Source organism: Gopherus evgoodei, chromosome 14 (genome assembly GCF_007399415.2).
Source record: "Gopherus evgoodei ecotype Sinaloan lineage chromosome 14, rGopEvg1_v1.p, whole genome shotgun sequence".
In the NCBI taxonomy this organism is placed as follows: domain Eukaryota; kingdom Metazoa; phylum Chordata; order Testudines; family Testudinidae; genus Gopherus; species Gopherus evgoodei.
In genome coordinates, this window is record NC_044335.1 from 20,347,332 (window position 1) to 20,360,861 (window position 13,530).

General features: G+C 45.0%; 1 protein-coding gene across 2 annotated transcripts in view; it reads right to left on the reverse strand.

Moving 5' to 3' along the window:
• The window catches only part of LOC115634861 (adenosine deaminase-like), a 37,367-nt gene extending 29,420 nt beyond the window's left edge, over positions 1-7,947 (reverse strand). Inside the window, exons 1-2 of one of the 2 annotated variants that reach the window (XM_030532803.1) lie at positions 7,834-7,922; positions 5,229-5,356 (exon numbers count right to left, since the gene is read on the reverse strand). In XM_030532803.1, coding sequence (XP_030388663.1) covers positions 5,229-5,285 — 57 coding nt within the window. In that variant the 5' untranslated portion in view covers positions 5,286-5,356; positions 7,834-7,922. Of the gene's footprint in view, positions 1-5,228; positions 5,357-7,833 lie in introns of both variants that reach the window. The other variant, XM_030532804.1, reaches the window with a different exon arrangement.
• Positions 7,948-13,530: the final 5,583 nt, after the last annotated feature.

Below are 13,530 nucleotides of genomic sequence, written 5' to 3' on the forward strand. Positions count from 1 at the left end.
GCCTGATGCTCGGGGGGGGGGGAAGCAGGTTGGCTGCTTAGCCTGATGTGGCTGGGGCTCCTCCTTTTATGGGGTGTGATGGGGGTTTCAGGAATCCAGCGTGCAGGTCCTTGGGCGGAAAGGGCAGGGCCAGCAGGCTAGCCTCCCCAAAGCGCGGTTCACCCACCGCCCATGCCTGTGGCACATAATAGCAGAGTCTCTTCTGGGCTACAATGCTTTGGTCTAACGGTTGTTGGGTTTGGTGTGCAGGTGCTGGGTGATGTTGGTGGCCTGCGATATCTATGCAAGAGTTTGGAGTAAATGATCTGGTGATCCCTTCTAGCCTTAAGATCTGTTACTCTAATACTGATTTTTAATAACTGTATAACTTCATTTATTTCAATGGTGGTACTCTTAATTCCGTGTAAATGAAAGGGAAATGAGGTACTATCAACCTTTCCCCTAACAATTTGACTTTCAGTGTTTCCTTAATTCAATCAATGGTTGATTTGATCAAAACCTAAGGATCCAAATAATTTGTATTCATGGTCACACAACTCCACCCATTATGCTGATCAATTCAGGCAGGTATTAACAGACAATCCAGTTAATGACTATTTAATAATTAAAAAGGCCTTTAATTATCAGTGACTTTGCTCAGGTGTATGTATCAGCACATCATCAGCAGCATTTTCTAAACCACCATATACTAACATGGACAATAATTGGAAACTACAGTCATTGCACGCTGTATCAGTTGACTCATTCAGTTATTGAATAACTTCGAAAACTTCAAGTAGAAAAAATTAAGAAAGGTCAAAATTCAGCATGTGGTAGGAGAAAGTGAATATTCATGGGTACAGGTCATCCTGTCTGTGAAGCCAAGGGAGTGATCTGAAAAGCGAAATTAAATTTTGAAGCTGCGTGATAGCATCATCTGCCCATTCTTTTTTTTTTTTCTCCAGTAAACAGTACTTTGTCCCTATGTCAAAAGGCTTTTAGCAAATGAGAAAATTTTGGTAAGTCACAAAAATCTTTCTGTCACAGAAAATACCCATCCCTGCTTGCAACCTGTTGCTTCCGGGACAGTGACTAAGCATGTGCAATATATAGCAATAAACTATCAATTCATTCCCAAAAAGCAATTCCCCTATTTAGCATATCACATACACACACACTGAGAGAAAACAGTCATCTTATTTGGATACTACTATTTATAAATGGAAGCTTACCCAAAACTATCTAATATCAAGACAGTGGTGAAATTGCTGCGGAAATGGCATCTAGATGTAGTCTCTAGAAAGCTGCCTGTCAGGGGTTGTTAATGTAAATCATCGGTATTAGAAATGTGAGATCTTGACAGGAAGGTTACAGAAAATGCTGTTGATGAGACAGACGTCACATACTGCTTTCTCATCTCTCTTCTGTTACTTCGTGCTGGGTGTCCGTCACCGTTATAAAAAGGCCCATCACACACTTTGAACCTTGGAGGGTTCCGAGTAACCCTGCATTAGAAGTGCCTCGGATTTATTAGGTTATGATAACTCAACTGCAATGCTACACGGTCTGTTGGACAGCATATGCATGTCGCATACCTTCCTATGTTCTCATCCCACTGTTCTATCTGCTACTACTGTTCTTTTGAATGGGCAGAGTACTGAAAGTGAAGAGATTCCTGTTCTCAGAAGCACCTTGCTCAGCTGGTTCAGATGCATGCTGTCAATTAGGAAGTCTCAGGGAAGTTATAAGAGCTATGATGAAAAGCAGACACCTTGATGCTAATTAGAGACAACTCATGAAATGTGGTCCTTGTCAGAGTACTAATGCTGGTCATAAGGTTGACAGAAAGGGACAACATTTTTCTACTAAGACACTGGGCCAGAAATTCTATTTTTCTATTGCAGGTAGCATCTGTCCCCTCCCAAAGATTCTGAGCAACAGGAGAAAGTAATCCACTAAAGCAACAAGGGCTATATCCGTACCACATCCTAGATTATAGCCTGATTGAGTGGAATCCAGAATACTGGTAGCATTAGAGACTGCTTTTTTCTAGCTTCTCATTTAGCTTGCTTAGGAAAAACAGGTTAGCTATCCAAACAGTATTTAGTACAGTCTCAATGTCAAAAAGATAGTTTCTTTGGTATTGTCTATTGCATGTTTCAGAGTGAGTGACAGATCCTTCTTGTCAAAACAAGGGTTGACACTATCTGTTCAGAGGGGTCTCACTCTGTACTCTTTTAGAATCCAGGAAGAGAAGGGGTCAGATTCAAAGGCGTTAGTTTCAATTGCTTTCTATGCTTCTTATGAGGCCTTATGTGAATAGGCTGAATTCCTGGGAAAAGGGCATTATGTTTCTACTCCTGACCTGTGCTTAGCTTGTTCTTGGCAGCCCATGAAGCCAGCCAAGTTATCAGCAAATGTCTCTGTGAAATCAGATGATAGTTCATGGCAGCAAAAGGTGCCACAACTGAGCAGAGGCAATCTGGGTTCACTAACTGATTTAGCATCTGGAAGAGTTATGCAAAGCATGACTTGGCTACCTAACAGATTCCAAACTGCACAGCATTTTTTTTTCCTGGCTCATATCTTACTTTACTGTCTCCTGCTACTCCACTGATTTAACAGTCAGTGAGCTGCATAAATGAGAGAAGCTGTCATTTATGCTTCAGATGGCAAAAAAATGAAGTAATCACTATGGGTCAACTTCTGCTTTTAATGTCACTGATGAAATGTCACTGATTCTCTGGAGTGCCATCATTGTAACTCCAAGTAGAATTTGGTCCCTAACATCCAAGGATGGCTCGGGTTTGATGGCATGGCTGTAAAGAGGCATCTCCTACTGGAGATGGCACACACATTACTGGAATAAAACATACATAAGAATACCTGTGTTCAGACTTTTCTAAGTAGCTGTACTTTTCTGATGTCAGCTCAAGCTAAGAGGAGAAAAAACTCAGAATGAAAGAACACGAACCTTGTAAGCATCTAGAGGATAATGGAATGATAAATACTGACCACCATGGATTTATCAAAAATAAATCATGCCAGACCAATCTAATTTCCTTCTTTCACAGGATTACGGACCTAGTGGATGGGAGGAAGCAGCTGATGTGATATATCCTGATTTTAGTAAGGCTTTTAATATAGTCCCATGTTACTTTCATCAACAAACTAGTGAAATGTGGTCCAGATGAAATTACTATAATATGGGTACACAACTGATTGAAAAACAGTACTCAAAAAGTAGTTCCTGCAGGGGTCTGTATTAGGTTTCGTATTATTCAACATTTTTATTAATGACTTGGATAACAGAGTGAAGAGTAGCCTTATAAAATTTGCGGATGACATCAAGATGGCAGGGGTTGCTAGTAAACCGGAAGGCAGGATTAGAATTCAAAATGACCTTGACAAATTGGAGAACCGATCTGAAATCAAAAAGATGAAATTAGATAAAGGCAAGTGCAAAGCACTACACTTAGGGAAGAAAAAATCAAATTGAGAATAACAACTGAGCAGGTGCTGAAAAGTATCTGGAGATTATAATGGATCACAAACTGAATACGAGATATAATGTGATACAGTTGCAAAAAAAGACTAATAGAATTCTGTGGTGTATTACCAGGAGTATCACATGTAAATATTGGAGGTAATTGGCCTGCTCTATTCAGCACTGGTGAGGCCTCAGTTGGAGTACCATGTCCATTTTTGGACACAAATTTTAAGAAAGACATGGACAAATTGGAGAGTGTCCACAGAAGAGCAACAAAAATAATAAAAGATTTAGAAAGCCTGACTTATGAGGAAAGGTTAAAAAAAAACTTGGCATGTTTAGTCTTGAGAAAACAAGGTGCGGGGTGGGACCTGATAACAGTCTTCAAACCTGTTAAGGGCAGTTATAAAGAGATCAGTGATCCATTGTCCTCCAATGTCCTCTGAAAGTAGGACAAGTAGTAGTCTGTTTAATCTGAACCAAGGGAGATTTAGGGTAGATATTAGGAAAAGCTTTCTAACTATAAGGATAGTTAAATACTGGAATAGACTTCCAAGAGGTTGTTGAATCGCCATCATTGGTGGTTTTTAAGAACATGCTAGATAAACATCTGCCATGGGTGGTCTAGGTATACCTAGTCCTGCCTCGGGGTAGGGGACCGGACTAGATGACCTCTTGAGCTCCCTTCCAGTCCTACATATCTGAGGGTATGTCTACATCTACAATTTTGCAGCGCTGGTTGTTACAGCTGTATTAGTACAGCTGTATAGGGCCAGCGCTGCAGAGTGGCCACACTTACAGCAACCAGCGCTGCAAGTGGTGTTAGATGTGGCCACACTGCAGCGCTGTTGGGCGGCTTCAAGGGGGGTTCAGAGAACGCGAGAGCAAACCGGGGAAGGAGACCTGCTTCCCCGCGGTTTGCTCTCGCGTTCCCCGAACCCCCGAGCAAGCAGGTCTCCTTCCCCGCGGTTTGCTCTCGCGTTCCCCGAACCCCCCTGCAAACCGCGGGGAAGGAGACCTGCTTGCTCGGGAGTTCGGGGAACGCGAGAGCAAACCGGAGAAGGAGATCTGCTTGCACGGGAGTTCGGGGAACACGAGAGCAAACCGGGGAAGGAGACCTGCTTCCCCGCGGTTTGCTCTCGCGTTCCCCGAACCCCCCTGCAAACCGCGGGGAAGGAGACCCGCTTGGGGGGGGGGATTCGGAGAACACCGGAGCAAACCGCGGGGAAGGAGACCTGCTTGATTACCAGAGAGGCTTCCTCAGGTATGCTGGGATACCTGCTTATTCCACGGAGGTCAAGAAAAGCGCTGGTAAGTGTCTACACTTGATTACCAGCGCTGGATCACCAGCGCTGGATCCTCTACACCCGAGACAAAACGGGAGTACGGCCAGCGCTGCAAACAGGGAGTTGCAGCGCTGGTGATGCCCTGCAGATGTGTACACCTCCTAAGTTGCAGCGCTGTAACCCCCTCACCAGCGCTGCAACTTTGTGATGTAGACAAGCCCTGAGGAACAGAAAAAGAATAGAGGCGTTTTCAGCTGTTTGAAATTCTAATGAGCTGGCAGATGTTTATCTTTTACTTAACTTCCCACCATGTGGAAAAATCAGGAAGATGGCTCAATAATGTGATGTCTCACATCCACTCTCTTTCCTCCTCTTCTCTTCTTCCTTTCAGTTGAGGATAACTAGCCACAGACTGAGAATTAGCTGTCACCCACTTAGATGAAGTGCCTGTTGAAAGCTGAATTCTGTCTTACCAGCAGCAAAGATTGAAGTGAGTCAAACATGGAAAGAAAGCCAGATACTGATATCATTTATGCCAGGTTTGCACCACAGTAACTGAGATCAGAAGCTAGCCAGGAGGTGGCTTCTTTGGTGATGTTCTCTGCAAGAGACCAAAGATATGAAACTAAGCATCTATTTTTTACTCTTCTCCCCCTCCTTCTTTATGTCTTTTGTTCAAGTATAAACACAATGAACACCATGATTTGTATAAGTAAAGTGTAACCTATGACCTTTCTTCAGATGTATTTGTACTGCAAATGCCTAAGTGAAATATCAAAGTACATTTTACAGTTGTGATCTGTGTGATATCTTTGGGCAGACAGACTATCCTCACCAGCAAAGAGCTGAACAAAACATAAGGAAAAAAATCAGAAACAGAAAGCCTGTTACAACAATGAGGGTTCTAAGAGAACAAAAAACACACTATAACCCAAAGCCACTGCATCCTTAGTACATATCCCAAAATCCTATCAACCTGTGATTATCAGCACACTGTCACTGAAGCTAATATATATATAAAAAATATAAGTTCCAACGACTCGGCCGCTAGAGTTTCTCCAGAAAGCCTAAGTTTTAGATAATAAGCTATTAAGGAAAGTGGTGTGTGCACGTGTGTGTAGTGACCTTTATTTTTCTTTAAAGGAGACACACTGAGATCAGCTTAGAACCTATGCTTATTTCTGAACAGTTTAATTTCAAACATATTGCACTTTACACAAAAGATGTATTTATCTAAACTCAATAAGACCAAGCCAACGTTTTGGTCTATGTTCATCTAACACGGAATGTAAATTATTCTTTCAATGTGCTGCAAGAAGAACATTCTATAATATCCTTTGTTTTAAATAGTGGTTATAAAGGTGATGGGAGGCTGGATGACTCAGGGAATTGAAAATCTACACAGCATTTCATCTATAGATCAATGGCTCTGCTGAAACTCAGAGAGAGTGACTGAAAAGTATCATCTCAGTTATTTTGTGGCCTCCGTCCAGATCAAAGCAGACAAGTATCCACCCAAAAATACTACCACTGTTGCCCCTTTTGTTGGCAGTAGCAGCTGGAGCAGCCAAGAGGCAAAGGACCACATTGCATCATGTAGACTGAACTCTCCTCTGATCCTAATGAGGGAATTCCAGTCAGCACTGAGTTACAATGGCAGGATAGCTTGGAGGAATCTTGCACTGCTGCTGCCCATGCTGTACCCCTGGTCTGCCAATAAACAGGACTTCATACTCTATGACCATCAATCTGATACCTTTTCCCAGCACTGATTTCACTAGGAGACTTAATGGGTATATCATAAGCTTGAGTAGTCTACAAATAAAATCGTCCAGGTCATTCCTAGAAGGTCATCTCTCTTGTCTTCTTTTCCTGCTTTCTCAGATTAACAGAAGGTTTAAATCTCAGTCTCTTGACTTTTTCTAATATGGAAATTAGTTCTAAAATTGCAAAATTTACCATCAATATTTTGTGATTTTTAGTTGTCTGGATTGAGTCTGAAAAACCATTGTTTGCCCTCCAGTCTTGGATGGTGGGGAGGGGACAGAAGAGAAAGGGGGGGGGGAGGACGAAGACAGGATGAATGGATACAACAGACCATGAGCTAAACTTCAAAATCTTACCCCTTACATCATTTTCTTTATAGGCTAGCTTGTACACTGCTAGATACTTTTCACTTCACTGTATTTTTATCAGCTCTATAAACTGACAGTACTGCTAGGATATATTTTCTGGTGACTAATGTGAAAAGATTTCATTAATCTCTAGCTCATTTAATGCTTGGTGCTTGTTTTTTTAGTGTTTATTTTTGCCTTAACAATCTTTTTATATGTTGCTTATTTTCCTAAGCCTTGGCTACCCACAAACATCACTCACTGCTATCAAAAGGCATCAACAACTGATTCAGCTGTAGCTGGAAACTACAAACACTTGCAGTTACACTGTGTTAGTGCTGTGTCAGCGACTCTCTCAGCAGCAACAGGTGCTGCAGCTCTGCTGTCACAGATCAGGGTGAGAACCGGACAGCGTCTTCCTGCAGGCAGAGACAGCGCCTAGCCCAATGTGGGTGCTGCTAACCGCAGTAAAAATAAGAAGTCAGCAGGATGGGCAAGAGAAAGCGGAAGCAACAGAACACAAACTCTTAGCAGCATAATGGGTCGATTCTGGTCGGCAAAGCCACCCAAGATAAATACAAGCCCGACTCCGCACAATGCGGTGCAGGTGCCTCTGAAGGGAGAGGAACAGCTGGGACTTCCCCGCGTTCCACGTGTCCCCCGGAGACCTGGGCGGGCTCGCGCCGCCCGTCAGCCGCTGGGGCTCGGGGCTGGCCCGGCAGGCGTTGTGGCCACTGGCTCTAGGCAGGGACCCCCCATTACCCAGGAGCGGCACGTGCCGCGGGAAGGGGAGCCTGCCCCACCGCGCTCTGCTCCCCTAGCCCCATCGCGGAGCCGCCCGCCCAGGGGAGGGTCGCAGCCCCCGGCTCGGACCCAGGAGCATCCAGCAGGGGGGAGGCAGCCGGCTCAGAGCCGCAGCTCCCGGGCTCGCTGCCCGGCCCGGCGGTGCTGCCCGCTCGCTCACCTTGGGCAGGTCGAAGACGGACGGGCCCTGCCCCGCGTCCTGCTCCATCCCGCAGCCGCTGCCTCCCTCCAGCCTGCGCTACTGGCGGGACATCGGGGCTGCCCGGACGCTGGAGCCCGGCCCCGCCCAGCTCTCGCGCCGGCCCCGCCTCGCTGAGACCCGCCCGCGCCCTTTCCGCGGGGCTCAGCTCGCGGCTCCCCGCAACCTGAGAGCCACCGCGCTCTGGCTGCTCCGCTGGGGCGGGGAATCCCTGCAGCCTGGCCCTGCCCCCGGGCCCCGCTCCCCTCTGCAGCCAGGGGCTCCCCCACCAACCTCCCTTGCAAGCAGCTTCCTCCTCTCCGGGGCGACTGTAGGTATTTTGCCGCCCCAACTTGCCTGCCGCCCTCTTGGCGACCAGCAGAGCGGCCCGCCCCCCCCCCCGAGGCACGGGCTTGGAGTGCTAGTGCCTGGAGCCACCCCTACTCCTCTCTCCCCCAAAGACCTCTGGCCCCTCGGATCCCTGGCTGCAACCCCTTACTCATGTAAGTGTCAGTTACTGCAAGTGTTGAGGATTTGGGCCTTTGTTAGCAGCCAAACTGCGGCCAGGCACCCTGGAATTATTAATGGGATTAATAATGAATTTAGATATCTAAAAACAAAGATATCTACCACTTGGGCTAAAGGTGACTCTCCATCAGCTGCCATGTGACCATCATTTAACTCTGAATTACAGAGATGATGTTTGAAATTGAAGTTCCTTATCCCTCAGTAGATAGCGTGTGCAGGCTCAGTTATCAAAAACTGGTATTGATGTTTTCCCAGTTGCTACAGAAAACCTCAAACTGGTTTCCTCATATTTGTTTTTGTCTTTTAGCCCATAACATCAAGGGCAGGGACCTTGTCAGGCACTTAATAATAATAATAATGAGGGTGAACAGGGTTTTTTTGGTCCTGGAGTTGCTGTGTGTCTCGTAGTGGAAGATGGTGAGGTCTCTTTTGGGCTGGCATCTTATTGTTCCCTGCCAGCCATGCTTTACTGCTAAATAAACATAACTCCAGACTCTTCAGGCCAGATTTTTAAAGATATATAGGCACCTAAAAACAAGCACCCAGTAGGATTTGAAATAAATGGGAATTAGGTATCTAGGCCAGCGGTTTTCAAACTGTGGGTCAGGACACCAAAATGGGTCATAACCCTGTTTTAATGGGGTTGTGAGAGCTGGCTTAGACTTACTGGGGCCAAGAGCCAAAGCCGGAGCTCCATCTCCCACGGCCAAAGCCCAAGGGCTCCAGCTCTGGGTGGCAGGACTTAGGTTACAGGCCCCCTGCCTGGGGTTGAAGCCCTTGATCTTCAGCTTTGGCCCTCCTCCCCCGGCCCAGGGCAGTGGGACTCAGGCTTTGGCTCCTCCATCCCAGGGTGGCAGGGCTGGTGGGGGAGGCAGTAGCATAGCTAGGAGGAGCGGGGGAGAGGCTGCTCCCCTACCTAGCACAAGTGGCGCCTTTTTAATTTTACTCACCCAGAAGTGGGGGGAAAAAAGGTGCCACCAACTGCTGCACTTTTACTGATGGGATGGCACTCCGGGTCTTTGGCGGCACTTCGGTGGCGGGACCTGCACTCGCTTCAGGTGTCTTCAGCATCACTGAAGCTTCATCGCTGAAATGCCACCCGAAGACCTGCCTTGTATCGGGGATAGGTTATGATCTGCTGAAAGTCATTTCTCTATCCATATATGTGTATCATTAATGCATATGAAGTTTTGAGAATTATGTTGTATGGTGGTCACTAAAGCATGCTGTAAATTGGGGAATCAGCCAGATTTTAGCTCCCCAGAAGCAACAGCAAGGAAAGTAACCAACGCTGGGTGGGATGTCAAACAACCCGTCAGCAGCCATTGACCAGCAAGGGAGCTACAATGCAATGACTCACCTGCATGAGGCCACACCAGGGAAATTGCTCAACCTTGCTGGGAGAGACTCAGCAATTCCCCCTAGGCATGCCTGGACTTGTGCTCCCCAAGCACATGGACTGAGAGTATAAAACAGACTGAGTGGACACATACTAGCCCTTTTCCTGCCCCCACCTATGCTGCAAACAACCAAGACACTGAGAAGAAGATAAGACTCCAACACAGGAGATTGGCCCAGGTTTAAGGAACAAACCAATATATTAAGATCTGCAATATCCAGTGGGGTGAGAAAAACTGCTTAACCTAGATGCTGCCCTAATAGGGTTGAGAGTTTAGAGTGCGTACTTTAATTGTATTTTCATTTGACCAAATCTGACTTGTTATGCTTTGACTTCTAATCACTTAAAATCTATCTTTATAGTTAATAAATCTGTTTGTTTGTTCTACCTGAAGCAGTGCATTTGGTCAGAAGCATGTCAGAGACTCCCCTTGGAATAACAAGCCTGGTACATATCTTTGTTAAATGGATGAATTAATATAAGCTTGCAGCATCCAGCGGGCATAACTGGAAACTACAAGACGGAGGTTCCGAGGGTTGTGTCTGGGACCGGAGCTATTGGCTAGTGTCATTCGGTGGCACAGTCCAAGGAGCAGCTTACATACCAGAGGCTGTGCGTGAACAGCTCAGGCATGGGTGTTCTCCCAGCACTGCAGGATAAGGCTGGCTCCCAGAGTCAAGGATCGGAGAGACCTAGCAGATCACTGGTCCGGATAAGACCAGAGGGGAACGTCACAGTCATGTAGTAATTTCTGTTGTCAGAACGGGGTTACGATTCAATTAAGTTTGAGAACCCCTGATCTAGGCAATTCTGAAAATCCCAATGAGTGTCTATCTACATCTTTAAATACCTAACTATCTTTAAAGATCTGGAACTTCATAACACTAACCCTTAAAGTCACATTAAAATCAGACTCTGCATTTCCCTTCAAAATGAACCCTCCAGTCTCAGCTGTTTTCTCTTTATTCCTAACCCTCCCCTCTTCCCTCTCCAACACTGTACCAGCAACATCAAATATTATTATAACTCAGACGTCCCCTCTTCCTTTTTGCTATCTTTTCTCCTAACTCTGGGAGGGGATAATTTTTCCCCAAATCCTCTCCTTACAGGCACCAGGAAGCTCAGCACCTGGTCAGGAACATGGCAGCCTCTCTTTGTCACCAGATCACTCTGTTTTCTATGGTGAGGCTTTGAAAGGTGCTCTTAGCAGCTCTGAATTTTGTGTGGCTCCCCATCTCAGAAAGCAAGACAGCAGCCACTAGGTGGGGAGTGCCCCACTTGGGCACTCCACATCTTGCTTTGAGCTACTGATCCTGTTTGTGATGCCAATAAAAAAACTACTAAAACTGCTAATGGGAGAACGGCCCATAGCTGAGCACTCAAGTATGTTACTGGGCATAGGAGAGGCAGGATCAGACTGAATGGAGCCATTTTGAGGGCAGGACCACATTTCTTTTTGTCAGTATTGGGACACCATTTAAACTGGCATTGAAGAAACACCGAGGAGTTTTCTTCTGATTCTGCTTTATTCATTTAATAAGTCTGCATATCCAAACACACACAATGACCTGCCCACACAGGTTCTCAGACCCTTTTCCTTTCCTTCTCTTTATTAATCCTTTCACAGGCCTCTAATCCTTATTTTTGTGTTACAGTTTTTAGACACTGCAGGCACAGAAAGATTACAATTGCTTGGGCCTGAGTCAATCACAGGAATGAGTTTCATTTCTTACTATCTTTCTTTACATGTCAAATTTTAAATGAATATAATAGATTTGTAGATTTCAGCACTAGTGAAAGGTGCTGGATTGAAAGCCCTAGATACTGAAGTCCTCTGTTTATCTGCAAGCCAGATATAGCATGGCAGTAGTACTGAGAGCTTCTTCATAATGGACAGTAAATCCACAGCCTAACACATTGAAATCCTTCAGTGGGTACATCTACTCCAGCTGGAAGGTGTAATTTCCATCTTGTGGAGACAGATCCATGCTAACTCTGGTAGAGCTAATGGGCTAAGAGCAGCCTCACTGAGATTTCGCGAGCAGCCAGAGAGACTAGCTTTCCTGAGTATCTACCTAAGGTTTCAGAAGGGATCATAGGGTGAATAGCCCATCCTACCTCGGCTACAATTCTATTTTTAGTGCACAAGCTTGATCAGAGTTGGTACAAGTACATCTCCCTGAGCTCCCTCAGCTTTGTCTCATGGCCTGGGCTTCTCTGTTGAAACTGCCCACAAAAGGGCCCAGGGTTTTCTTGCACTCTTACCTTTCTCTGCTAGCCTATCACCTGTGTCCTGAGATTTTTGCAGCTCTACCTTGGGACCTGTCCCAAGTTCTGCTCCTCTGTTCCCCAGATCTTTCTTTCTTTCTCCTCATTGGGAACACTACACTTAACATTTACAACAGGCAGAAATTGAGACAACAACTTAGCTCATAAAACTGTTTTTTTATCTCCCATGGTGATTTTGCTTCCAACCTTGGGCTGATGTGCTCACACTCTTTTAATCTATTCTTAACCCAAAAAGGGCTATTAAATTGTTTAAACTCACTAACAACCCTTGCTTATCACCCTTCTCTGTCTTTGGACTCCACTGCAAAATAATTCAGTTTCACAATCTGTCATTGGAACTTTCTCACACACCTGTTTTTATCCCCTCAAAACTGGAGTTCAGAGTTCTAGATCCACCACAGTTCTAGCTTCTCACTTTGCTAACCCACCATGTACCTGGACTTTGGAACATTCTCTCTCTTGTGCAGGCCCCATTGCTTTATTTCCTCCTCACCAGAAGTGGCTGGCTGCAGCTTTCTAACTGCTGGCTTCTCTTGTCAGTCACCTGCAGTCACTGAGTAAACTGACAGGTCAGAACTCCAATCTGGTTCTCCCCTTGTGAGGGCAGGACCTTCAAACAGCCTCTAACTTCTTTTTGGTCCTCTAGAACAAGTAATCCCTTGTGACTGCATGTAGAAGGAATAGCTCAGTAACATAAGGCCTTGTTTAAATATAAAGGTGCACCAATTTAGTTAAACTGTGGCAAACTTCTATGCGGACACTCTTCAATCAATGCAAACCTGGCTTATATCAATTTGGCTTAAGTCTATTCCTTACTGAAATAAGTTAAATTGATATAAATCATGTTTAAATTGAGTTAAGAGTGCCCTCACAGGGGTCTGCACCAGATTAGTTAAATTAGTTTTAAAACACACACCTTTAGTTAAACTGCTGCAATTTTGTATTTAGACAACACCTGAGTCTCAGATGTGAAATACCTGCAATCCCAGATGCCAATCTCAGTTTCTGCTTCTAAGGTATTACATTATAGGTGGGGCTGACAGCACTGCTAAGGCTGCTCAATACTTCCCATTAGAAGATCCCATTTTCAATTGTTTTTAAATTAATGAAATTTTAACCATTTGTGCTGAAATTTTGCATGCCAGACGCCTGCCTTAGGCTGAATTTTTCTGCAAATTGTCAGCCAAAACATTTCAGCCATGGAAAAAACACTACATGATCATGTAATTAAAGACTATATCAATGCATATGCACAAGGGAGTCAAATTAAGGTTGCACAGGCAATCTTAATACTGGCATTTCTTAACTTTTGAATGCTTGACTTTGCAAATGTAATAACATTTTTAACATAGTTTTTTGTGCATAATATATATGCAATTTCCTGTGTAAGGATCTTCTGAATGAGATGCATAGCTATTGTAGGTCCCGTGGCAATGGATGCCTTAGTTTGTAAAGAGCTTTGG